General features: G+C 42.7%; 1 protein-coding gene across 1 annotated transcript; it reads right to left on the reverse strand.

The window, feature by feature from the left end:
• Positions 1-16579: 16579 nt before the first annotated feature.
• LOC124659441 (nuclear transcription factor Y subunit B-4-like) lies at positions 16580-25605 on the reverse strand. The gene is made up of 2 exons (XM_047197313.1): positions 25598-25605; positions 16580-17081 (listed from the first exon to the last, which is right to left on the reverse strand). The coding sequence occupies exons 1-2, from the start codon at positions 25603-25605 to the stop codon at positions 16580-16582; spliced, it is 510 nt and encodes a 169-aa protein (XP_047053269.1).
• Between the last annotated feature and the right edge of the window lie 1253 nt (positions 25606-26858).

Genomic DNA, 26858 nt, shown 5'->3' on the forward strand with positions numbered 1-26858 from the left:
TGGCGGCGTTGCGTTGCTTGGTCACTCCATCCGTGGCTGCTATATATAGCTCCGGCGGGTGGCGCGAACTACCGGCGTCTCGCTGGAAATTCGAAATCCAGTCCGAACGCGGTGCGCCAATTCATTCAACCGTTCACACTCACGCGGATGGGCTATGGTCTGAAACTAATAAGATTTTAAAGGTTTTCACTCGGCCCATCGTCAGCTTATAAGCACAGGCCAGCAGGGCCAGGCCCGTGTACTGTTATTCTAAACCGTGGATTACTTAAAGGACAGCGCTAGTAATTCTCCGGAGGCCACAACCAATCGAACCTCCGGCTTTCCTGCATGACACGTGTCTAATTTTAACCAAAATTCAGACTTTGCTTTGTTGCAGCAAAAGAAGGCCCGCTTTTGCTTCATTGAAGCAGAAAACGGTTTGCCTAGAAACAAAAATGAAAAGACTCATCAGAAGACAGAAATTCAGGCATTGCTTCGTTGTAGCAAAAAAAAGCCCGATTTTGCTTCATTGAAGCAAAAAACGGTTCGCTTAGAAATAAAAAGAGAAAAATTGTTGGAGGCTGATCTCGCCGGAGACATCGCCGAAGCCTTGGTAGCAACAATTTTATACTAAAGTAGTAAACTAGCAAAACATTTGAAGCAATAAGTTTATACTATCATAGCATCGTCCACTACTCGCCGGAGACCTGACGGAGACCTCGCCGGAGACCTCGCAGCACAATTTTATACTAAAGTAGCAACTACGCAGAACAATTGTAGCAAAGAAGATATAATATTGTAGCATCACAATTTTTTTACGAGATCTCCGGTGAGGTCCTCGCAACAACGACTGCAGCACCAACCTATTCCATGGTAGCCCAGTAACATTGCTTTGCAACATCGATGACACCCGTTCGCAGCTCCGGTCATTGTCTATTATAACATCGAGCATCCGATGGCTAGCTTTGTAGCTATATCCAAAAGACTTTGCAGCTCCACCCAGTGGCCTTTGTAGCAAAATTGTCGGCGGTTTGTATACTTGCGTTTCATAGCACCAATAGCATCGACGCAGCTCCACCGGAAGCATTTGCAGCTCCGCACGGAGGCCTATGTAGCAAGGACGTCAACCGTTTGTAGCAACATGACTCTGCAGCTCCACCAATATGGCTGGTAGCACCTCCGGACATGGCCGATAGCACCACCACACCCACAAAGCAGCAACGACAAACACCATATGAATCTTCGCCGCACACCGGTCACGCCATCACCACCTGAGCCTCGCAGCACCACCGTGCGCATGATCCGCTTGTAGCAACACCACCGTGAGGAACGGCCATGGCGCTCCGTAGGGACGGCCGGCGACGAGGTCGTCTCGGTTGCATGAGTTGATGAGGAGGACTTCGGGCCTCCGCCGCAGCCACCATCTCCGTCGATGGCGGGATTCTTGGGAGCCAGGCGCCGCCTCGATCTCCGGCGACAGCGGAGCGTCGCGACCGCCGCGCCCTTCCCAGGCCCTTGTAGCACTGCTAGTGGCGTCCCAATGGCCCACTTGCAGCACTAAGGCAGCGCCGACATCGATGGGCTTGCAGCACCGCCACCATGCTCGATGGCGGGCTTGTAGCACATCGGCGGTGCCGACGTCGGCAGCTTGCAACACCACGGCAGAGCTCGATGGCGGGCTTGCAGCACCTGCGGCCGGTCTTTGCAGCTCAGGTGATGGGGGGTTGCAGCACCGTCATCCGGCTTTTGAAGCAACGGCGGCCGTCCTTTGCAGCTCCGGCGACGGGGGTTGCAGCATCGGCGATAGGCCTTTGCAGCTCCGGCGTCTAACCTTTGCAGCTCCCGCGACTAGGGGTTGCAGCACCAAGGACCGACCTTTGCATCGCTGGTGCCAGGGGTTGCAGCAAGTGGGCCAGCACAATCGCTTGCATCGGACGGGGGCCAGCATGATTCCCGTGGAAAAGGTCTGTGATGGAGGTGTCGGTCGTCACGATGGAGGCGACCGCGCGCGGGGTGGAGGCGGCTGCCGTCGCAGGGGGTGGAGGCTACGCCGCGGGGAATAGAGGTATGCGACCATCACGGGGAAGGAGGCGGCGGCGCGCTCCGTTCGAGGCCGGTGGTCGCGGCGGAAGGGGGCAGTGGCGTGATCCGTCGAGGCCGCCGTCGCGGGGGACAGAGGCGCCGGCACGCGGCATGGAGGCGGAGAAAAGAGGAAGCACGGTAGGAGGGTCGGCGACGAACATGGCGGCTCACCGGCGGGATCTCCGTCCGACCGTCCCCATGGCCACAACGAGAAATACAGAGAGAATGCGAGGAGAGACGACCAACATTTGACTCGATCTGGAACGCGGTCGTGGGTGGGGATCTCGAGCGGATAAGCGTCAGTGCTGGGCATAGCTGTCAATTCTCGTCCGCACGATCGCTTGGATCGGACGGGCACTGAGCCGGAGGCTGGCATCGCGGGATTCTCCGGAGGAAATCAAGCATTTTTTTTACTTAAATGACACCGGTTGTTATTCTAAGAGCATCTCTAGCTGAGCCCGTAAAAAACCCAAAACCGAAAAATAACCGCCAGTTTACGGGTTCGGGCCGAAAAATGGCGCCGATCAGTGACCATAAATGAGGCAAGTTTGGTGAACTAAACTCCACTGTTTCAGTTCGTGTTTTTACGGGCTCTAGCGTATCGCGTTCTTCGGTTTCTATACGGTTGTCAGTGACCGGGACTTCCCAAAAAACAAAGGCAGTGACCGGGCTTTCACCTCTCTTTTATCATGGTGTATTTGCACTTCAAAATTTTCAAATCTTATTCGAAAAAATGGCGCTGAAATTATGGACACCATAGCACCAAGGCATGGGAGTAGTATCTATGTCTCACTCTTCAATGAGCCAACGAATTCATCTTTCTAGAGCCGGCTCATTGCCTTTTGTTATTTTCTCTCTTTTCATATTTCTCAATTTTTTGCTTTCCTATTTTTTTTGTATCTCCATATTATGGGATTTTCCTCCATTGTGTTTATCGATTATTTTATATTTGTTCACCTCAGTTTATTTTTTTGCTGTGTTTTCTTTTTATATAATATTCCATAAGTTTCCATCTCTTATGTGATACGTCATGTACAAAAATGTTGAGGTAACTCGATTATAATTTGTTTTGATAGTAATATCTACTTGAATATTTAGCAGTGGTACATATCGTATCTTTTTGTGAGATGTTGTTGTTGGAGATATGCCCAAGAGGCAATAATAAAAGTGGTTATTATATATCTTTATGTTTATGATAAATGTTTATATACCATGCTATAATTGTATTAACCGAAACATTGATACATGTGTGATATGTAAACAACAAAGAGTCCCTAGTATGCCTCTTAGCTAGCTTGTTGATTAATGGATGATTAGTTTCATAATCATGAACATTGGATGTTATTAATAACAAGGTTATATCATTGTATGAATGATGTAATGGACACACCCAATTAAAGCGTAGCATAAGATCTCGTCATTAAGTTATTTGCTATAAGCTTTCGTTACATAGTTACCTAGTCCTTATGACCATGAGATCATATAAATCACTTATACCGGAAAGGTACTTTGATTACATCAAACACCACTGCGTAAATGGGTGGCTATAAAGGTGGGATTAAGTATCCGGAAAGTATGAGTTGAGGCATATGGATCAACGATGGGATTTGTCCATCCCGATGACGGATAGATATACTCGGGCCCTCTCGGTGGAATGTCGTCTAAATGTCTTGCAAGCATATGAATAAGTTCATAAGAGACCACATACCACGGTACGAGTAAAGAGTACTTGTCAGGAGACGAGGTTGAACAAGGTATAGAGTGATACCGAAGATCAAACCTCGGACAAGTAAAATATCGCGAGACAAAGGGAATTGGTATTGTATGTAAATGGTTCATTCGATCACTAAAGTCATCGTTGAATACGTGGGAGCCATTATGGATCTCCAGATCCCGCTATTGGTTATTGGTCGGAGTGAGTACTCAACCATGTCCACATAGTTCACGAACCGTAGGGTGACACACTTAAAGTTGGATGTTGAAATGGTAGTACTTGAATATGGAATGAAGTTCGAATATTTGTTCGGAGTCCCGGATGAGATCCCGGACATCACGAGGAGTTCCGGAATGATTCGGAGAATAAGATTCATATATAGGATGTCATTTTATGTGAATTAAAATGTCGCGGAAGGTTCTATGGAAGGTTCTAGAAGGTTCTAAAAAAGTCCGGAAGAAACCACCAAGGAAGGTGGAGTCCACATGGGACTCCACCTCCATGGCCGGCCAACCCTAGTGGGGGAGGAGTCCCAAGTGGACTCCCCCTAGGGAGCCGGCCACCCCCCATATGGGAGGTTGAACTCCCACCTTTGGTGGGAGTCCTAGCTTGGCTAGGTTTCCCTCTCCTATGGAAGGTTTTTGGTTCGGGTCTTATTCGAAGACTTGGACACCAACTCTTGGGGATCCACCTATATAATGAGGGGCCAAGGGAGGGGGCCGGCCACCCCAAGACCACAAGCTGGCCGCCCCCCTTGAAGTGGCCGGCCACCCCCTCCCAAACCCTAGCCGCCCCCTCTCCTCCATAACTCCCGCGTGCTTTAGCGAAGCTCCGCCGGAGTTCTCCACCGCCACCGACACCACGCCGTCGTGCTGTCGGATTCAAGAGGAGCTACTACTTCCGCTGCCCGCTGGAACGGGAGGTGGACGTCGTCTTCATCAACAACCGAACGTGTGACCGAGTACGGAGGTGCTGCCCGTTCGTGGCGCCGGAACCGATCGTGATCAAGATCTTCTACGCGCTTTTGCAAGCGGCAAGTGAACGTCTACCGCAGCAACAAGAGCCTCATCTTGTAGGCTTTGGAATCTCTTCAACGGTGAGACTCGATACCCCCTCGTTGCTACCGTCTTCTAGATTGCATCTTGGCTTGGATTGCGTGTTCGCGGTAGGAAAATTTTTGTTTTCTATGCAACGTTATCCTACAGTGGTATCGCAGCCGTGTCTATGCATAGATGGTTGCACGAGTAGAACACAATTGTTTTGTGGGCGTTGATGCTCTTGTTATCTTTAGTTGAGTACTTTGCATCTTTATGGCATAGTGGGATGAAGCGGCTCGGACTAACTTTACATGACCGCGTTCATGAGACTTGTTCCTCGTTCGACATGCAACTTGTATTGCATAAGAGGCTTTGCGGGTGTCTGTCTCTCCTACTATAGTAAAGATTCAATTTACTCTTCTATTGACAACATTAGTATCAACGTTGTGGTTCATGTTCGTAGGTAGATTAGATCTATATCGAAAACCCTAAACCACGTAAAATATGCAAACCAAATTAGAGAGCGTCTAACTTGTTTTTGCGGGGTTTGGTGATGTGATATGGCCATAATATGATGATGAATATGTATGAGATGATCATTATTGTATTGTGGCAACCGGCGGGAGCCTTATGGTTGTCTTTAAATTTCATGTTGAGTAGTATTTCAAAGTAGTTGTAATAGTTGCTACATGGAGGACAATCATGGAGACGGCGCCATTGACCTTGACGCTACGCCGACGATGATGGAGATCATGCCCGAAGATGATGGAGATCATGTCCGTGCTTTGGAGATGAAGATCAAAGGCGCAAAGACAAAAGGGCCATATCATATCACATATGAACTGCATGTGATGTTAATCCTTTTATGCATCTTATTTTGCTTAGATCGCGACGGTAGCATTATAAGATGATCCCTCACTAAAATCTCAAGATAATAAAGTGTTCATCCTTAGTAGCACCGTTATCAAGTCTTGTCGTTTCGAAGCATCTCGTGATGATCGGGTGTGATAGATTCAATAAGTACATACAACGGGTGCAAGACGGTTTTGCACATGCGGATACTAAGGTGGCCTTGACGAGCCTAGCATGTACAGACATGGTCTCGGAACACATGATACCGAAAGGTAGAGCATGAATCATATGATTGATATGATGAACACTTTGAGTGTTCGCCATTGAAATCACACCTTTTCTCGTGATGATCGGGTTTAGGTGCGGTAGATTTGGTTCGTGTGATCACTAAGACAATGCGAGGGATATTGTTTTGAGTGGGAGTTCACCTAGATTTTTAATTATGTTGAATTAAAATTTGAACTCAATTTGTCATAAACTTAGTCTAAACTATTGCAAATATATGTTGTAGAGATGGCGTCCCCAATCAATTTTAACCGAGTTCCTAGAGAAAGAAAAGCTTAAGAGCAACGGTAGCAACTTCACCGATCTGGTTCCGTCATGTGAGGATCTTCCTCTCCGGCGGAAATCTGCAATATGTGCTTGATGCACCGCTAGGTGACCCTCCTGCGGAAACCGAAACCGATGAAGTAAAAGCTGTTTACGAGACTCGGAAAACTCGGTACTCTCAAGTTCGGTGTGCCATCCTGTGCGATCCGGAATCCGATCTTCAAAAACGTTTTGAGCACCACGATCCTCATGAGTTGATGAATGAGCTGAAAGCTATTTTTGAGACTCATGCGGCCGTGGAATGCTATGAAGCATCGAAACATTTCTTCAGCTGTATGATGGAAGAAGGCAGCTCCATTAGTGAGCACATGCTCGCCATGACCAGGGCATGCGAAGAAACTCGGTGACTTGGGAATAGTGATTCCTAACAGACTCGGGGATTAATCGTGTCCTTCAATCACTCGCCACCAAGTTACAAGAACTTTGTGATGAACTACAATATGCAGAACATGAACAAGGAGTTACTCGAACTCTTTGGCATGCTAAAAGCTGCTGAGATTGAGATCAAGAAAGAGCACCAAGTGTTGATGGTCAACAAGACCACCAGTTTCAAGAAACAGGGCAAGTCTAAGGGAAAATTCAAGAAGGGTGGCAAGAAAGCTGCCACGCCTCCTATGAAACCTAAGAACGGCCCTAAGCCCGATGCTTGAGTGCTATTACTGCAAGGAGAAGGGACACCTGGAAGCGTAATTGCTCCAAGTATCCGGCTGATCCGAAGAGCGGCCTTGTCAAGAAGAAGAAAGAAGGTATATCTGATATACATGTTATAGATGTTCATTTCTATTGGTTCTCGTTCTAGTACCTGGGTATTTGATACTTGGTTCGGTTGCTCATATTTGTAACTCGAAACGAGGAACTAAAGAATAAACGACAACTCGCTGAAAGATGAAGTGACGATGCGCGTTGGAAACGGATCCAAGGTCAATGTGATCGCGAGTCGGCACACTTCCTCTACATCTACCTTCGGGATTAGTTTTAAGCCTAAATAATTGTTATTATGTACCTGCGTTGAGCATGAACATTATATACGGATCTTGTTTAATGCAAGACGGTTATTCATTCAAGTCTGAGAATAATGGTTGTTCTATTTTTATGAATAATATCTTTTATGGTCGAGCACCTGAAAAGAATGGCTTATTTATGTTAGATCTCGATAGTAGTGATACGCATATACATAACATTGATGCTAAACGAATTAAATTGAATGATAATTCTACTTATATGTGGCACTCGTCGTCTTGGTCATATTGGAGTGAAACGCATGAAGAAACTCCATACCGATGGATTACTTGAATCACTTGACTTTGAGTCACTTGATAAATGCGAAGCATGTCTAATGGGAAAAATGACTAATACTCCATTTTACGGTATGATGGAGCGAGCTACCGACTTATTGGAAATCATACATACCGATGTGTGCGGACCAATGAGCGTAGCATCGCGCGGTGGTTATCGTTATGTTCTAACCTTCACGGATGATCCGAGTAGATATGGGTATATCTATTTCATGAAACATAAATCCGAAACTTTTGAGAAGTTTAAGGAATTCCAAAGTGAAGTAGAAAATCAACGTAACAAGAAGATTAAATTTCTACGATCCGATCGCGGAGGTGAATATCCGAGTTATGAGTTTGGCATGCATTTAAAGAAATGCGGAATACTTTCACAATTGACACCGCCGGGAACACCACAACGAAACGGTGTGTCCGAACGTCGTAATTGAACTCTCTTAGATATGGTTCGTTCTATGATGTCTCTTACCGATTTGCCGTTATCATTTTGGAGTTATGCATTAGAGACAGCCGCATTCACTTTAAATAGAGCACCATCAAAATCCGTAGAAACGACACCATATGAATTATGGTTTAATAAGAAACCTAAGCTGTCGTTCCTTAAAGTTTGGGGTTGCGAAGCCTATGTAAAAAAGTTACAACCGGACAAGCTAGAACCCAAAGCGGAGAAATGCGTCTTCATAGGATACCCTAAGGAAACTATAGGGTACACTTTCTATCACAGATCCGAAGGCAAAATCTTTGTTGCTAAGAACGGAACCTTTCTTGAGAAAGAATTTCTCACTAAAGAAGTGACTAGAAGAAAAGTAGAACTCGATGAGATTAATGAATCTATACTCGTTGATCAGAGTAGCGCAGTACCGGAAGTTGTACCTGTACCGCCTACACCGGCAACGAGAGGAAGCTAATGATAATGATCATGAAACTTCGAACGAGGAAACTACCGAACCTCGCGGATCGACAAGGGAACGTGCCACTCCCGATTGGTATGATCCTTGTCTAAATGTCATGATTGTGGATAACAATGATGAGGACCACTGCGACGTATGAAGAAGCGATGATGAGCCCAGATTCCAACAAATGGCAAGAAGCCATGAAATCCGAAATGGGATCCATGTATGATAACAAAGTATGGACTTTGGTAGACTTACTCGATAGCCGAAAGGCTGTCGAGAATAAATGGATCTTCAAGAGAAAAACAGATGCTGATGGTAATATTACTGTCTATAAAGCTCGACTTGTCGCAAAGGGTTTCCGACAAATTCAAGGAGTTGACTACGATGAGACTTTCTCACCTGTAGCGAAGCTAAAATCTGTGAGGATTTTTGTTAGCAATAGCTGCATTTTTCGATTATGAGATTTGGCAGATGGATGTCAAAACGGCGTTCCTTAATGGAGACATTGAGGAAGAGTTGTATATGGTACAACCCAAAGGTTTTGTCGATCCTAAAAATGTCGACAAAGTATGCAAACTTCGAGCGTTCAATCTATGGATCTGAAGCAATCATCGAGAAGTTGGAACCGACGCTTTGATAAGGTGATCAAAGACTTCGGGTTTATACAGTGTCATGGAGAGGCCTGTATTTACAAGAAAGTGAGTGGGAGCTCTGTAGCATTCCTAATATTATATGTAGATGACATATTATTGATTGGGAATGATATAGAACTATTAAGCGATGTTAAAGGTTATTTGAATAATAGTTTTTCAATGAAAGACCTTGGTGAAGCATCGTATATATTAGGCATCAAGATTTATAGAGATAGATCAAGACGCCTAATAGAGCTATCACAGAGTACATACCTGGACAAGATTCTAAAGAAGTTTAGAATGGACGAAAGTAAGAAAGGTTTTTTACCTATGTTACCAGGCAAGGTCTTGAGTAAGACTCAAGGACTGGCTACGGCAGAAGAAAGAGAAAGGATGAGTCAGATCCCCTATGCTTCGGCAGTAGGCTCTATTATGTATGTCATGCTATGTACAAGACCGGATATAGCACATGTCTGTTAGTTTGACTAGCGAGATATCAAAGTGATCCGGGAATGGAGCATCTGGACGACGATCAAGAATATCCCGAAATACTTGAAAAGAACTAAGGATATGTTTCTTTGTTATGGAGGTGACCAAGAGCTCGTTGTAACAAGTTACACCGATGCAAGTTGGAACAACGATCCTGATGACTCTAAGTCACGGTCCGGGTACGTGTTTATATTGAATGGTGCTTTGCGATGAGCTGGGCAAGCTCGAAGCGGTGCACGGTGGCGAAGTCTTCAACAGAATCGGAGTACATAGCGGCTTCAGAGGCTTCATCAGAAGCGTTATGGATGAAGAGGTTCATTGTAGAGCTTGGTGTGGTTCCTAGTGCATTGGACCCACTAGTCATATACTGTGACAACATGGGTGCCATCGCCAATGCACAAGAACCAAGGTCACACAAGAGGCTGAAGCATATCAAGTCTGCGTTACCACTCGATTCGCGAGTACATCGAAGATGGAGAAGTAAAGATTTGCAAAGTACACACCGATCTGAATGTAGCGGATCCGTTGACTAAAGCTCTCCCTAGGGCAAAGCATGACCAACACCGGAATGCCATGGGTGTTAGGTTCCTTACAATGTAATCTAGATTATTGACTCTAGTGCAAGTGGGAGACTTGTTGGAGATATGCCCAAGAGGCAATAATAAAAGTGGTTATTATATATCTTTATGTTTATGATAAATGTTTATATACCATGCTATAATTGTATTAACCGAAACATTGATACATGTGTGATATGTAAACAACAAAGAGTCCCTAGTATGCCTCTTAGCTAGCTTGTTGATTAATGGATGATTAGTTTCATAATCATGAACATTGGATGTTATTAATAACAAGGTTATATCATTGTATGAATGATGTAATGGACACACCCAATTAAAGCGTAGCATAAGATCTCGTCATTAAGTTATTTGCTATAAGCTTTCGTTACATAGTTACCTAGTCCTTATGACCATGAGATCATATAAATCACTTATACCGGAAAGGTACTTTGATTACATCAAACACCACTCGCGTAAATGGGTGGCTATAAAGGTGGGATTAAGTATCCGGAAAGTATGAGTTGAGGCATATGGATCAACGGTGGGATTTGTCCATCCCGATGACGGATAGATATACTCTCGGGCCCTCTCGGTGGAATGTCGTCTAAATGTCTTGCAAGCATATGAATAAGTTCATAAGAGACCACATACCACGGTACGAGTAAAGAGTACTTGTCAGGAGACGAGGTTGAACAAGGTATAGAGTGATACCGAAGATCAAACCTCGGACAAGTAAAATATCGCGAGACAAAGGGAATTGGTATTGTATGTAAATGGTTCATTCGATCACTAAAGTCATCGTTGAATACGTGGGAGCCATTATGGATCTCCAGATCCCGCTATTGGTTATTGGTCGGAGTGAGTACTCAACCATGTCCACATAGTTCACGAACCGTAGGGTGACACACTTAAAGTTGGATGTTGAAATGGTAGTACTTGAATATGGAATGAAGTTCGAATATTTGTTCGGAGTCCGGATGAGATCCCGGACATCACGAGGAGTTCGGAATGATCCGGAGAATAAGATTCATATATAGGATGTCATTTTATGTGAATTAAAATGTCGCGGAAGGTTCTATGGAAGGTTCTAGAAGGTTCTAAAAAGTCCGGAAGAAACCACCAAGGAAGGTGGAGTCCACATGGGACTCCACCTCCATGGCCGGCCAACCCTAGTGGGGGAGGAGTCCCAAGTGGACTCCCCCTTAGGGGCCGGCCACCCCCATATGGGAGGTGGAACTCCCACCTTTGGTGGGAGTCCTAGCTTGGCTAGGTTTCCCTCTCCTATGGAAGGTTTTTGGTTCGGGTCTTATTCGAAGACTTGGACACCAACTCTTGGGGATCCACCTATATAATGAGGGGCCAAGGGAGGGGGCCGGCCACACCAAGACCACAAGCTGGCCGCCCCCCTGAAGTGGCCGGCCACCCCCTCCCAAACCCCAGCCGCCCCCTCTCCTCCATAACTCCCGCGCGCTTTAGCGAAGCTCCGCCGGAGTTCTCCACCGCCACCGACACCACGCCGTCGTGCTTGTCGGATTCAAGAGGAGCTACTACTTCCGCTGCCCGCTGGAACGGGAGGTGGACGTCTTCTTCATCAACAACCGAACGTGTGACCAGAGTACGGAGGTGCTGCCCGTTCGTGGCGCCGGAACCGATCGTGATCAAGATCTTCTACGCGCTTTTGCAAGCGGCAAGTGAACGTCTACCGCAGCAACAAGAGCCTCATCTTGTAGGCTTTAGAATCTCTTCAAGGGTGAGACTCGATACCCCCTCGTTGCTACCGTCTTCTAGATTGCATCTTGGCTTGGATTGCGTGTTCGCGGTAGGAAATTTTTTGTTTTCTATGCAACGTTATCCTACAGTTGTGAACTTTTATCAAGTTACATGGATATATTTTTCAAGCACATATATACGCATATTTAATAAATGTTGGACAATGTTTATAGAAAATGTACAAATTGATTAATAATTGTCAGGAAAACTTATAAAGCCATTTCTGGATGTTTGTTTTGGATTTGTTATCCAAACATGAACATCTTATTCACCACACATAAACTTTTTATGGACCATAGAACACTATTCAAGATTTTTTTTACATGCATATTACTTCATCTATTCGAGCGAATTTTACAAACAGCGTAAACACCCTATTTAACACACATGAACACTAGATGGTAGAAATATTATCAAAATTAATAATTATATTATATAAATTTATGTTAATTATTCATGACTTTAATTTTATTTTCATGCTAGAAAATAGAACAAAACAACACATGTTCATGCTATTTTGTTGCTAGCAAATATATCCACACATGTCATTGCCACAACATCAACATGTTTAGTGTGCCTCCATCTGGGCGCCACATATCCAACTTCTTTTACATTACGCTCCGCTAGTTGAGCTAAACCAATTCCGTCATCCATGTGCGGCATGATGCTCCTTCAACATGTGTGGTTTATACACTCTTTTCCATCCTTGTTCACTCAAAAAGTTTTCCTACACACATCTCTCCATAATTACAAAGACACACACAACATACATATATTGAGGGAGGAAAATTTCAATAGATGATAGCTTACGATGACCTTGAAAAATGAAAACTAAACAATGCCTATTTGGTTGTGAAGAGAAGAGCCTTATATTTTTGTAACGTCCTAGGATTTCGAGAATAAAATTTTGGCGAACCCAGTTGTATGCATTGTATTCATGCATCGAAAACCCGAGGAAATTTCACGCGTTTATTTAACCGGTTAAAGAGATCGAGGTTTCGCTTGTGTTGACGGGAATTAACTTAGGTCATTGACATCAGTGTGATGTACTTCAACGTGACCTTTGTTAAACTATTTTGTTTTGGAGGACACAATTTAAATGCAACTCAATTTTGAATAATAGAAACAAATAAGAATTTGAATTCTAAACCATTATATAAAATACACATGTTTAATAAAACAAAATATATAAACTAAAAATTGATAGAGAATTTAACAGTTAATTGCATATATAATCATCCAATGTTTACAAGACAAGTAATTCAAGAATATATGTATTATACGATAAGAAAAATCTTTCTTTAGTGATATTAATACAATGTATTTACAATGAATAAATAAAAAACAATATTACATATAGAATTACAAATTATGAAAAAGAATAGTAAAAGCCTAACTTAAGTCTTGATCGTCTTCTCCAATTGGAAACCTGCACAACAAAGCCAAACAAATGAAAATGCCAAATGGCATAGGATTCAAAAGAAAGAGGGTACAAAAGAAGTAGATATTTCTTAGACAATGCATATCCACCACGGGGATGGATCTGGTTGAAACTTGAACCATACAAGTAGGTAGCTCACATACAACTATGTGTTGTCAACCTCAGAGACATAGCCCAACAGTACAAGTAGTTACAGTAATTGTACTAAGAATGTTAGCCATACCTCATTTTGCTTCCTCGCAAAGTCACTTTGCAACTCATTTGGTCAACAACAAGAACAACAATAGTAGCCTCAACACACAAGGACAGTCTCAGGACTACAGATGGATCTCAAGAGACTATCAAGTAGCTATGAGGGGCAGGCACTCCACAAGAAGGACATCTCAAAGGCCAGAAGAACAACTACCAAGCTATAGAAGTATAGCAGGTAAAATTTTACCAGAAATACAAGCTAGTTCGAGGGGTATTTATTTTGTAGCTTATGCATGATCACCAGAGGGAAAATAAAAAGGGAATCATACAATCCACCAAATCCAACCACCCTGCAACCAGATTTTGTATAGGATGATTAGGAGAATTGATTTTCTCAGAGATGGCATAGAAATGCTATGCTAATTTCATCAGAGATAGTAAATGACCACTCAAAAGTATTTGTTCTTATTCAAGATTTTGCCTCGGCCTTTGCGTGATCAGTTAAAGCAAGCATAGGTATGTCCACTAAAATCAACTCAAGCATCACTAAGATCTTGGATGAACATTTAACAGCATCTGATCATCTAGCCAATGTAAATGCTTATTTCTTCTTTGCACAAGCACCTACAGAACTAGGACTCACTCCAACATTTCATTATCATGTGCACACTCATCTAAGGCACCACATGATAATTATGCTAGTGAGAAGCACATGAGCACTTATGCAAAAAAAAAACAATAATCTAAACTACAAGATCATCAACTTAAGTATAAGCAAGCCGACAAATAAAGCCTCCCTCTATAAGCAATCAATCTGTCCATGGGATACATTCCAATACTTTGCACACTACATGATCATGTAGGTACATGATCAGGTCATGATCAGATCATCTAAAGCATCTGCAAAGCATGGCAAAACCTATATATGAGTGGAAATAATCCACTACAACATTTCAATGGATAAAGCCACCAAGTAATTCCATGGAACACCAGGGTGGTAATCAGCCTTAGAAAATCATCACCAACAACCTAAGTAATCAGCCTTAGAAAATCATCACCAACAATCGGGATAAGTATGTATGTGGATGTTCTTATCAAATACCGGCAGTACACCACTTTACCAACATGTAGATAACATAAAAGAGTATCTAGAGGATCATAAGATCATTGTAAACCCATACCAATGCCAAAGCACATACCCATCAGTACACAATTATAAACCAAGAGCATGCTTATGATAGATTAAAACTAAAGCTAACTTAAACTGTCAAAGTTCAGTCATAGTTATGGTGGAATCCTAGACTATGAGTAGAAGTGAACCAACCAGAGGAGTCAAAGCACATAACCAGTCAGAGGAGTCAACAAAGTCAATTTCTACATATACTATGGTGTACACTAAGACGAATAGTAGAAGGCAACCAGTTCCCTAATCCTGAAACTAAATAGCTAGAATTCAGTCATAGTTTCTATAGCCACTCATTGTAAATTATGAGGTTGAGCTGATCTTTTGTAAGAGTCAGTGCTTTAATTCTATAGACATGCCTTGGAACCGCAAATATTTCTGTTGTACCACTCTGCTGGATATAATACTCGCGGAACGGTGTTTCACTGGTGTTATGTCAATGAATTGCGTACTACAATATGATGTGGTATGTTGGGTCATACAATTTTGGGATTTATCTATAAGTACGAAGAAAGCTTGTGTATAAAAAATTTGGTAGAGGCTAGTACCAAACTAACTTCATTTATTTGACATGTGGTTGTAGCGAAACAATTATCGAGGATAACTTGGGATACACAGACAACATAGTTTGAAGTTTCCAACAAGTGTTTCTCAGTGTGATAGGGAATGAGCCCTCACCCTCTTCCCGCAAATATAGCTATATTTACGGGAAGAGGGTGGGGGTTCATTCCCTATCACTATAAACCCTATCCAATAAGGACTTCACCGAGTACTAGTAGTGCGGTTTCTTTACCTGCTTTGAATGGCGGCTGATTGACTAATCAAATAAAATTTCACCACTAGACCGGTATTGCTATTATAGGATCCCTTTTTTTAGCACCAATAAGGGGGCAGAGTTTACATAAAGCGAGCCTCCGAACATGTGAACATTATCATTCGTTGCATCACTCGAGGTGATTTTATCAGGTAGTGCGTTTACAGGGCAACCCTCACTTCGCAACTTGACACTTGTTGCCCAACATCATTATGCTTCAAAAATCGCTTTTGCGAAGAACAAATATATATTAACTATGCGTAGGGCTCTTCACACACAACGAGTAGTGGCATTTCGAAAACAAAAGCAAGGGGAATTGTTCAAGGAATGATGGCCCCTACAAAATTTGTAGTGAACTGCAAATTTACCCTAATCTTCGGTGCCCTCTTGGGCTCTTTCATCCAAACTTTCTTCTTTTGCTGCTAGGTGCACATGAATCTAATACAACCCATGCATGTATCATAGAGTAACGTGAAAGGAAAACCCATGTCTATCTCTTCTCGAGAGGAAACAAAAACCTCTGTCTACACGTGAGAGCTAGCAATCAAAAGACCCAATAGAGATCAGATCGAATGTCTTGGTTTCATTACCCAGAATGACGTTGTATGCACACAGCCAGTTGGTGTTATTTTTTGTTTGTAACTCATCTTGACCCCACGAAACTTTAAGCAATTGTTACTTTGTAATTAACCATTCCATATTGTTCTGACAGAAATAGAACTTTTCTCACTACAAAAATCAGTACTCATTTATTTATAAAACTCTTTACATGACTAAGTGAGCGACAACCAAGTTGAAACATTTCATGAAAATATCCATTGCATGACAAGGTACAGTGTTCTTGCAAAAGAAGGGTACACTGTTAATACATGGTAGTACGCACGAATACGAGAGTAGTGCATAAACACAAGAGCTATTTCACGTCAGTACGTCACCAGCGTACACACACAAATTGCAACAAACACACAATTAACCCGTGAGAGGATCGATCGACGATCGGGGGAGTATAATTTGCTTCATTGCCCACGTACGGTTAATCAATTCGTACCATGCTTTTCTTGGCCCCTAGAGATGGACAGCTGCGCCCTGACGTCTATCTGGATCATGTCGTCATCGGCCGGCGGCGCCCTAATGCTGTTTTTGAGCGCCGCCGCGAGCTCCTCGCCCTCGCGATACCTCTGGAGGTACCTGTGCATGGCGCCGGCGTAGTGGTCGAGGCCGAGGCTCTTCATGGCATGGCAGATGTCGTCGCCGTTCATCGTCTTGCGCCTCTCCCGCCGGCACCGCTCCGAGGCCTCGCCGGTGACGAAGCCGATGAACTCCGTGGCGCACTCCTGCATCGTCTCCTTGGCGCTCTTTGACACCTTGGCCTCCGGCGGCAGCACGCCCTTCATGATTCGCCCGATGTTGGCGATCGGCAGCAGGCCTCCTTGCGCGTTGACATCTCCGGAGACTGAGCTTAAGCTTGAGGTTGATGCCCTAGGAAGGCTGAGACGGCCCGGTTGGGTAAAACCGGAAAAATTGATGAAATCCTCTCTACTCATATCTATCTTGTATATGCATAAGTTAAGCGCGCGATCTTGGTCTCAACAATATATACAGTTCAGACACACCAAAAGTAGCTACCACACCTGGCTCTACTTATACATCGAGAGCCGCGATTTTTTGCCTATTTTATTCTTGGAATGCTCAAAAAGCACGGAACGTTATATCGTGGTATAGTGTTGCAGTCGGCCATCATTCCATGCGGGTTAATGATTCGTGTTTAATTTTTAAATTTTAGACGACACATTTATTCTTTCATGGGAAATTTTAATTTTATAATTGTAGAAGTCACATTTATTCGTTCATGGGATAAAAAATATCCAACTGACCATCTTGCCCAATAAAAAAGAATTTACTAAGAGCATTTTGAACAGAAAGTGTAGAGTACTTATGTGTATCTTTTCCCTTTCAGCACGAGAGTGGACTTTTAGAGCAGGTGCTTGGTGAGCACCCGTATCCACACCGTCTATGTTGCATCAAGATCCGTGCAAGTACATTTTGTTCCCATCTCAAACAATTTCTCATTTTTGTATCTCTCACACCACACATTATTTGAACTCGAAAATTTGCAGATCACTTAAACATAACAATTGGAATGTGGGAAAAATATTTTGGATTTTTTATGTCATTATCTATATATGTATTTGAAGAATTTATTTTGAAATTTAAATAATTTAAAATTTAAATTTGCACAAAAATATTCGGATCTATTTTTTCTCCATTCTATTTGTTATTTTTGAATGACCTGCAAAAAAATCAAATCGATATGTTACATAATTTGGAAGATACAAAAAAGACAAAGTGAAAAAATGTGAAGGTGCGCAGGGCGCACCTGCTCCATTGAAGTTTTCCCTTTCAGCACTCCTTCTGTTCTAGAAAAAAAAAGCTGTATAAACTTAGTCAAATGTTAGTGCCTTCTAAGTTTGACCAATTTTACAGCTAGAACTATGAACGTCCATAAATCTAAAATTAAAAATATATCTATGTATTTCACATAACATATATATTTAATAAATTCTTTATATATTCGGTTAAACTTAGTGAACTTTACATTTTGACTAAATTTGAAGAACTTGGTTTTTCGAACCTGAGGTAGTAGTATTTTTTTTTTTGAAGTTGGAGGTATTAGTAAGTACTTTACGTAGTACCACTTTACCATTCATGTCGATGTAAACTTGGCAACTTGCTCTCGCTTTATATGTTATCACTTTGTTCCACAATGTAAAACGTTTTATCAAACCAAAATAGTTGGCCAAAACGACATACATTATGAAACGGAGAAAGTACTAGAGTAATTGGCAGCACAGTTTAGCTAGGTATGCGCAAGTCGACGGATTGCTGCCAGTAGCTAGCTCTAGGTCTTTACCAGCATGCGTCGCGTTGGGTGCAAAGAGCAAACACAGGATGACAGGAAGAAAGTTAACGCCAAGACGTTGTGGGAGCTCCATCTATGCAGTGCTAGCTTCCGCGCCAATGAGGAGGCGTTCTTTACGACGGTACACCGGACATGGTGGTGGTGGTGGTGGATTGTCGACACCTGCCGACAGGCCGTGCCGGCCTCGCATGGCGGGCGATCATGGCTTCCAGCGCCGCGGCACGTGGCCGTGGATCCTCCCAGATCAATGTCGAGACCTGCGATCGAGCTCTACTACCTTTGCAAAGGCGACGCGTAGAGAGGAGCAACAGGAGTACCCGCGCTGTGGGCGCCCGGAGAGAAAAATAGCGCGCGGAGGCCGATGGAGTAGCGGTTGGCCACTTGATGCTACGAAAGGCTCCCCGATTTGCAGCCTTCTCAAGCATAAAACCGCTCCAAAAGGGGATAATCGATGGGTAGCCAACGAGGGAGGGGTAGCTAACTCATCTTTTGATGCCTCTGCTAGCTGCTGCTGCTACTCTTTCCCAAGGCCGGGTCACCACCATTGGCCGCAACCATCCATGTATTAATACTCCATCAGTTTCATATTATTTCGCATATAAAGTTTAGTTAAAGTCAAGCATTATAATTTTTTAACAAACTATATACAGGATGAAATATCAATATATACATATTCAAATGTTGATATGATAGTACATTGCATAATGGTACTAATCCTATTATGTTAGATTTCTAAATATAATATATTTTTACATACAACTGGTTAAACTTGGGAACATTTATATTTGGCCAAATCTTATATATAGAGTACTATAAAACAGAGGGAGTACTTTACTGCTACCAGCCCTTCCCACTCAAGATGGTATGATTGTATATTCATGTAAATTGGGTATTTCCCTTCATTCTAAAATGTAAGACACGCATTCGATGCTTCAGGGTTGAGAAGTAATATGGGCAAAAGCTCCCTCTAATGTGTGACGATGAGCTCCTACAAGCTATCAGTCATACATTAAGCTGTCACATCATAAAGCTAACAATAACCTACTTAGGTTTACCGCTTCATTTAAAAAAGCACGGAAAGAGGATTTCCAATCTTTGATTGAAAAAATAAGGAGCAGACTTGCGGCATGGAAGGTGCATATGCTTACTCAAGGGGGAAGGCTCATTTTAGTGCAATCTGTCCTAAGTGCCATTGCCATCTTCCACCTGCTTTCCTCGGAGCCACCTCCATGGGTTTTCAAAGCAATAGACAAGATCAGACGTGCCTTTCTTTGGAAAGGAACTAATACTATTGCTGGGGGTAAGTGCTCTGAGAATTGGAAGACAGTGTGTCACCCAAAATCTGTGGGTGAACTTGGGATTCTGAATCTTGAGTTCATGAGCACTGCCTTCCAAGTTCGCTGGGCATGGAAATTAAGAGCTGAAGAGGTTAAGCCTTGGTGTTTGCTTGCCAGCCCGGTTGGGGAAGATGTGAGGCATATTTTTAACGCAGCAGCCAAAGTGGTCATTGGCAATGGACAGAGGTGTTTCTCTTGGCTAGATAAATGGATTAATGGTAAAACAATAGAAGACATCGCCCCAGACATTTACAAGATCATTAGTCCATTGGCTAGGGCACGAAGAACGGTCGCACAGGCTCTACAAGATGCAAGTTGGATTGATGATATCAGGAAGTCAATCACAATAAATATGTTCTTACAGGTAATTGAGATTTGCAAAGTGACAAGTACCATTCATCTGGTTCCTGATGAGGAAGACATCTGGAGTTGGTCGTGGGATCCAAAAGGAATTTTCACTACTAAATCGGTTTATCAAGCCCATTTCAAGACAAAGATTTCTTGTGACTCGGCTAAGGCGATCTGGAATGTGTGGGCTCCTCTGCGGTGTAAGATCGCTATTTGATTAATCTTGCGGGGGAGAATTTGGACAGCCGACCGACTCGCCAAGCGGGGCCTGCCACATAATGCAATGTGTGGTATGTGTAATGTGGCACCTGAAGATGCACAAGATCTTTTCTCCGGGTGTGTTGTCACGAATATCATCTGGAGTAGCATGCTCAATTGGGCTGGGTTGCAACAGGTCGTTCCGCTCATGGATCGGTCGCTACGGGAATGGTGGCAGCAGGGAAGAGCAAGGATGGAAGGAACAAACAAAACTAAATTGAACTCCATGGTGATACTGGTCGCTTGGTCTATCTGGCGTGAAAGAAACGCTCGAGTCTTCGACAACGCATTCAAGCCAGTCAATGTGCTAATCGATCAAATCAAGGCAGAAGGGAGGCAATGGTCTTTAGCTAGTGCAGGTCGCTTAATCTTCCCATGAAATTAATCTTTCCCGTGTAGGTAGTAGGTCGAGTAGTCTATTTTTCTTCAGGTGGTTGTTCTTTTTTGCTTCAGTTTCTGTGAATCACTTGGTTGTTCTGTAAACTCTAACCACTTTTGTGGTTTTTTCCTCTTCTATTTTAATACATGCAAGGCTCTTGCATGGTTCGAAAAAAAAGACACGCATTCGATATATAACTTTAACCACTAATATAAGTATTATGTGAGTTCCGAATGTAGAAGTGATATGTTGTATTTCCTTGCAAAATTATTTCACATAATTTTATACAATTTAGTGAGCATAATACAAATATAAATAATAAAAATATCGTAAGTTATCAACCTATAGGTAAAGACGCTTTACATTTTAGACGGGGGATTAGTACTAATCAATGTGCCATATGTCCACCTGTCTTAACTAAAGGACTAGGGCAGGCTTGGCGCGGGTGCAATGGGGCCGCACTACATGTATCACAAAAAACTGGTATATCTATCAAGTGTCATAGGTTACTCCGTGATTATTTTGAGTGCACTGTCACCGATGGCAGTGGCGGAGCTGGCATGCAACTATTGGGTTCAACTGAACCCAATAATATCAGTTAATCATTCACTATATTAGTATGTGGTATTGTTAATTATTTAAAGATTATAGAGCAACACTAAGAGATGAACCCAATGAATTCTGGCTCTGGCTTCGCCCCTGACCGATGGACAGCATACATAGGTAGGCCGGGCCGGGGCCTCTGTGACGAACATTATCATCATAATACAATGCAACGTCAGATGTCTGACTGGCATGGATAGTGACGTAGCTTCCCACTGATTTCAACCGAAAAGAAGGTTGGTCGTCATCCCATTATGCTATAGGCTCATTTGTTTGGTTCATTTGGCTCAGATTGCAGGGAATATACATCAACACCTGATCTCTAGTAATATCAACACACAATGCTCTAGAAATATACAAACATACATCATATGAACAAAAGCACTCACTGAAACCTAGAATATCACAACGTAATGGTATCGGTCTGTTCCATGATAAAAAAAAAATCATTAAACAGACTAGGCAGGTAATTATGAGATCCCAAAATGTTGACTAAATTATATAGGGCACCCATAACCCATAAGGACCAAGTGCCTTATTATGTTTCATCTGAATAACAATATTTTTTTTATCTCTTCCATAGTGAACTCTTTTTCTAAATATCTTGTATACACACCATTTGATACAATATCTAGAGGAATATTAAGACATACGTGTCAGTTACCACCATGCTTTAAAATATCACCATCATCTTTAATCAATTACTCTTACTGACTCAAGGATGTGATTTCATATGTTGTTATCCTGCCGCTAGCCTTCACCACCAAATAAGAGAGATTTAAGAATAAACCTTGAACTAAATGTTTCAATTTCATTCATTAAATCACTTAATTTGTTCCTCCCTAGCACTATGATTTACTCCACAAATATTTTCCCGAGTAAGAATTTTTTGGGCCACGTTTGTTTCTTCACCGCGTTAACTTCTCCGATGAGCGCCGAGCGCCGCCCACGGATCCGGCTGAGAAAGATGACCATACAAATCGTACCCTTGGACATGCGGATGCGAAGTCGAGAAAGCACGTCGCTAAAGCCAGTGACGATGATCCCTTGTCCGGCTCATTCGCCCTCGTCTCCGGTGCCCGTGAACTTCTCCGCCTTCTTCTTTCACGACCCCACGGCCTAGCACAACACAAGCAACATCTTTGTTGGCTCGCACATGTATGATGGCGGGGCAATTGTGAGAAGGTGCTATCCTTCTCTTTGCTGCCGGAGACGGGTGGTGGAGGCGAGGGAGCAACTTGCCTTCCAAGGAAGTTCCTTGCTTGCCTTTTCCCATCGCCATCCCACTCCTTATATAGGGTGTGGGTGAGGAGACAACTTAGGTGCCTCGCAGCCCAAAACCCTAGCCCAGTCCACTTGGGTCCAACTCATTCACTCTATCCCTATCTCGTTCACTCCAAATGTTCCAAGTTAGATGGAACATTCACTCGCCTGGTCCCAAACACTTAACTGTGTGACCACACAAATCTTTCTATTCTTAATAGGTGATCCTATTTTCCTGCACATGCAAGGTATCCACCTCATCATCCACCTCCAAGCAATCATAGCTTGCCAACTAAGATAATTTTCCACCTAATCAAAAGAAAAAAAATGTGACGATTCTGCACACGTTCGGTTACATGGTAGAGCTCTCCGTCACGCCTTGATGGCCACAAATGCTCATAATACCTCCTTGCAATAAATGCTGAAACTGGCCGATTCAACACACTGTTCATCAATCATCATTGCTGGGAAAATAAGAAAGAAATTGTTCGGGTACTCAAGCGCGGCAAGCTATTGAATAATGTACGATTCCACCCACAGCCCCGTCATCTTCCTGCTTTGATCATGCAGTAACGGGTGACCTCTGAAATTCTTCCGCGCCTATTTGAAGGATCGCGTCGCCCGCTTTTATGTTTGCCCACGCCCATCGCAAGCCATCAAATTGACGCACATATACTCGAGAAGCAGCAGCATCCCCGTAGATCAAATTGAACATACATCTTCCTCTTCCTCACTTGCACGTCCATTCACCCATAGGCCATATGTGCATGTGCTCCTCAATCTTTATCTATCTGCTCAGCTGCTTCCAACCCATGATGATTTCCGCATGCACTGTCGCTGGTCTAGAACCAGGTGGGTACCCACGGGACACCGGCCAAGGCTAAAAGTTCAGCAAAGATTGTGCTGCAGTATTCTGGTTGTGAAGATTTATCCATGAGATAGTTGTATTTTCTATTTACTGCAGGATGTGCTTCTTAGTTTTCATACATACGGCCGTCGGTGCCATCCGTCCTCATCCCTTCTGCTTCAGCACTGCTTCGTCCATCATCGTCCGTATTTATTCTGTTTAGCATTTCCCTCATACATTCTAGTATACATCTCTTCTTTTGCCCTTTTATTTGCAGGTTGAACGGGCATTAGTGTCTTTGTTTCTAGCTATTTGCAGTCAGCACGTATCAGAAGTTTAGAACTCGCTTTGTTCATCTTATGAGGGTTATGGCTAATTTACATAATCCGAAGCGAGTTTTGTTCTATACGGCTGTATGTATCAGGAATCAATCTGCTATGATAGCTTTTAAGTGATCGGGCTGCTGTGATTTTCATATGTTGATACTGCTTCTCTGCTCTTGGATCAGTGTATGGTTTAGTGATTCTGGGCGTTGTTGTGCCAGATCTGTTGCTGGTGAACCTGCAGTAGCTACAATCTGCAGCTTTTCTTTTCCTCCTAATTACCTATTGGGATCCACATGCTTTTCTCCATTTTCTTATGAACTAGAATTTTCTACAGTATTTTCTTTCCTTTTTTTATCACTACTAACAATTACGAGTACCTAGGTACGTCTCGTATGTCTTATCCAAGTGATCCGTTTGTGCATGTGCTGTGCATATACATAACTTCAGTTCTCCACATATGCCTTAGATATTGTCAAATAGCCGGCGGGAACCACATATACTTCAGTTCACTCTCGCAAAAAAAAGGTGACGCATTGATAATCTGTTTAATTGTTACATCTGCTTCACATGTTCTTCCGTTGTGTGTGTTTTATTTTTCCCTCACCCCGCAAGTTTGTTGTCTTCCACGTACGGACGAGAATACTCGAGGGTTCAGAAACAAAAAATGTGAGAAAAGATATTATGTAGCTTTTTCTACGATTTGCAATTTTTTTGTCAGACATGAATGATATATTGTTTTTGGCTTCTCCATGGTGCATACAAAATCTGTAGCTTTCTTGCCATAATTTCCATGTACCCTGATATAAAGTTACACGGCTTCATGAGAGGTCTTATATAGTATATCATCGTAGTAGATTTTCCTTTCATGTCATTTCCACCATATAGACATAGAACAATGGGGATTTCTTTAGAAAAATAATTTTGCTGGTCGCAGGTAATCCATTGTAACATATAGTTTGTATTGATGAAAATTTAGAAGAAATTTGACGTTTCCATATATTTATGATTCTACGTATGTTTATTACTTCGCCTATTTTGGTATCAAATCACATAGTTGTGGCTACAGTGAATTTCTACACTCTGTTATTTAACATGGCAATATGTATGTGCAATTCTTCTTAATTTATCTTTTAATTCAAGATATTTCTCCATTTGTTTTGCAAGAATTTGATGCTGACTTGATGGTGCCTTCCTATTCTTCTAAACCTTTGTCATGACCCAACTTTATCAGTTTCAGCACATCTGAGTTTGTGTTAGTTCGAGCAAAAACGCAAGCATAAGTGTTCAATGGGACCAAATTGAATTCAAATGTAGATGAAGCAAATAAAAATTCAAAATTAGTAGTTACTTTTCTGTCAGCTATAATATTTGAGCTTCACAAACGTTGTGATCCTATCACTTGCATCAAGCAAGCCAAAATCACATGTTTTGATTTCAAAATTCAAGCTACAAATTTCCGCAGCAACGACGCGGGGTGTCATCTAGTTCTCTTAGTAAGCTGGACATGCTCTGAGTCGCACTTTGTACCCAAGCTAGTCGCGCTCCAATCTGAGACGCACTCAAAGCAGAGTCGGTAAAGGAACGTTAGTCACATTGTTTTCTAGCAAAGCATATCGACCCCTGGTTACCTACGAGTAGACTATCAATTCAATATGATGTTTTGTCTGAGTCCATTTTCCTCACGGTATTTATGGTAAGCCGCAGGCGAGTGAATCATCATGCCAGTGCTCCCTTTTCTCGTTCCAAGTGATATATGATTTCGTTCGACTAACACTTAGTCATACAATCTGGACATGGTCCCTCCCAAAGAACTGGAGCTTCGGTTCTCAAAAAGCGCTAGCCGGATTGTCTTGTGTATCGCTCTTCCGGCCAGCCTCCTTCGGCGTGAGTTACATGCTTGCAGAGTATCACCCTTGATGTCGAGGGTGCATGAGAATATTCCCGATCTTGCATCAAGACAGCAAGTTTTCTCTCTTAGCCAGAATTCCTGCGGTCTAGCATCAAGGCGGAAACTTTTTGTCCTAACACAAACTGAGAGGCATTTCCTAGTACATGTCTTATTGCCATCCATAATTCTAGTTGTACTCAGATCACAACCACCAAGCTAGGCTGATGAGTCCAATTTGCAGCACTTTTACCTTATAGTTTTTGCATTAGTATGATTTTCATATTTTATCATGCTTGTGCGCGCCTTTCTATGCTTCTTTTACCAGGATCCCAAAATATTAAGGAGCAACTGGGATGCCTTTTAAAGTCATTATCTCTCAAGATAAATCACGAAACTGAAGCTGCAGAAGTACTCCGAACATTTATTTATGTGTCTAGGAGGAAAGCCATCAAGAAAACAAGCGTCAGATACTTTAACGAGCAATGATACGGGCAGGGCCTGCCCGTATCGAGCGTTGGCAGATTTGCTTCGTCAAATACTCTCACACCTACAGACGGAAACAAGATCCAACACACAGAAACACCAGAAGTCGCGAAAACCTGACCTCCGAGAGGGATCCAGAGGGGGAACTAGTAGAGGGCATCAATATGGACAACTACGAAGATCCTTGGAGGTTCAAGCATCGTCTTCATCATCACCATCTTCATCATCATCGAAATCTTCACCCCTTTACCTCCATCCTTGTTGTAAGCCCTAGATCTTATTGTAGATTTTGCACAAGTATTCACATATCCATTTGTGTATCATACGTATTACTATGATGATGTTGATTACCTCCATGATTGAGTAGTTTTTCTTGTTCTTGGGGATATGGAGAAACCCTAACAACATTATTATATGAAATAAATATGATATGTTCCTTAATTTATGATTGTATGTATTTTTTTTAAAGGAAAACGGTAGGGAAGCCCCTACCGTAATTTTGTTTTTAAATAATAAGAATCCAAATTCGCGTTCCTGAGGACTTGAACTTGGGTGGATGGGTTGTACATCCACTTCCCTAACCAAGTGAGCTAGGCTCACTTCTTTGATTGTATGTATTAGTTGTCTCTCTTGATCTGTTATGAAGTCTTATGAAGTCGACCAC

The sequence above is a fragment of the Lolium rigidum genome, chromosome 6, assembly GCF_022539505.1.
Source record: "Lolium rigidum isolate FL_2022 chromosome 6, APGP_CSIRO_Lrig_0.1, whole genome shotgun sequence".
NCBI lineage: Eukaryota > Viridiplantae > Streptophyta > Magnoliopsida > Poales > Poaceae > Lolium > Lolium rigidum.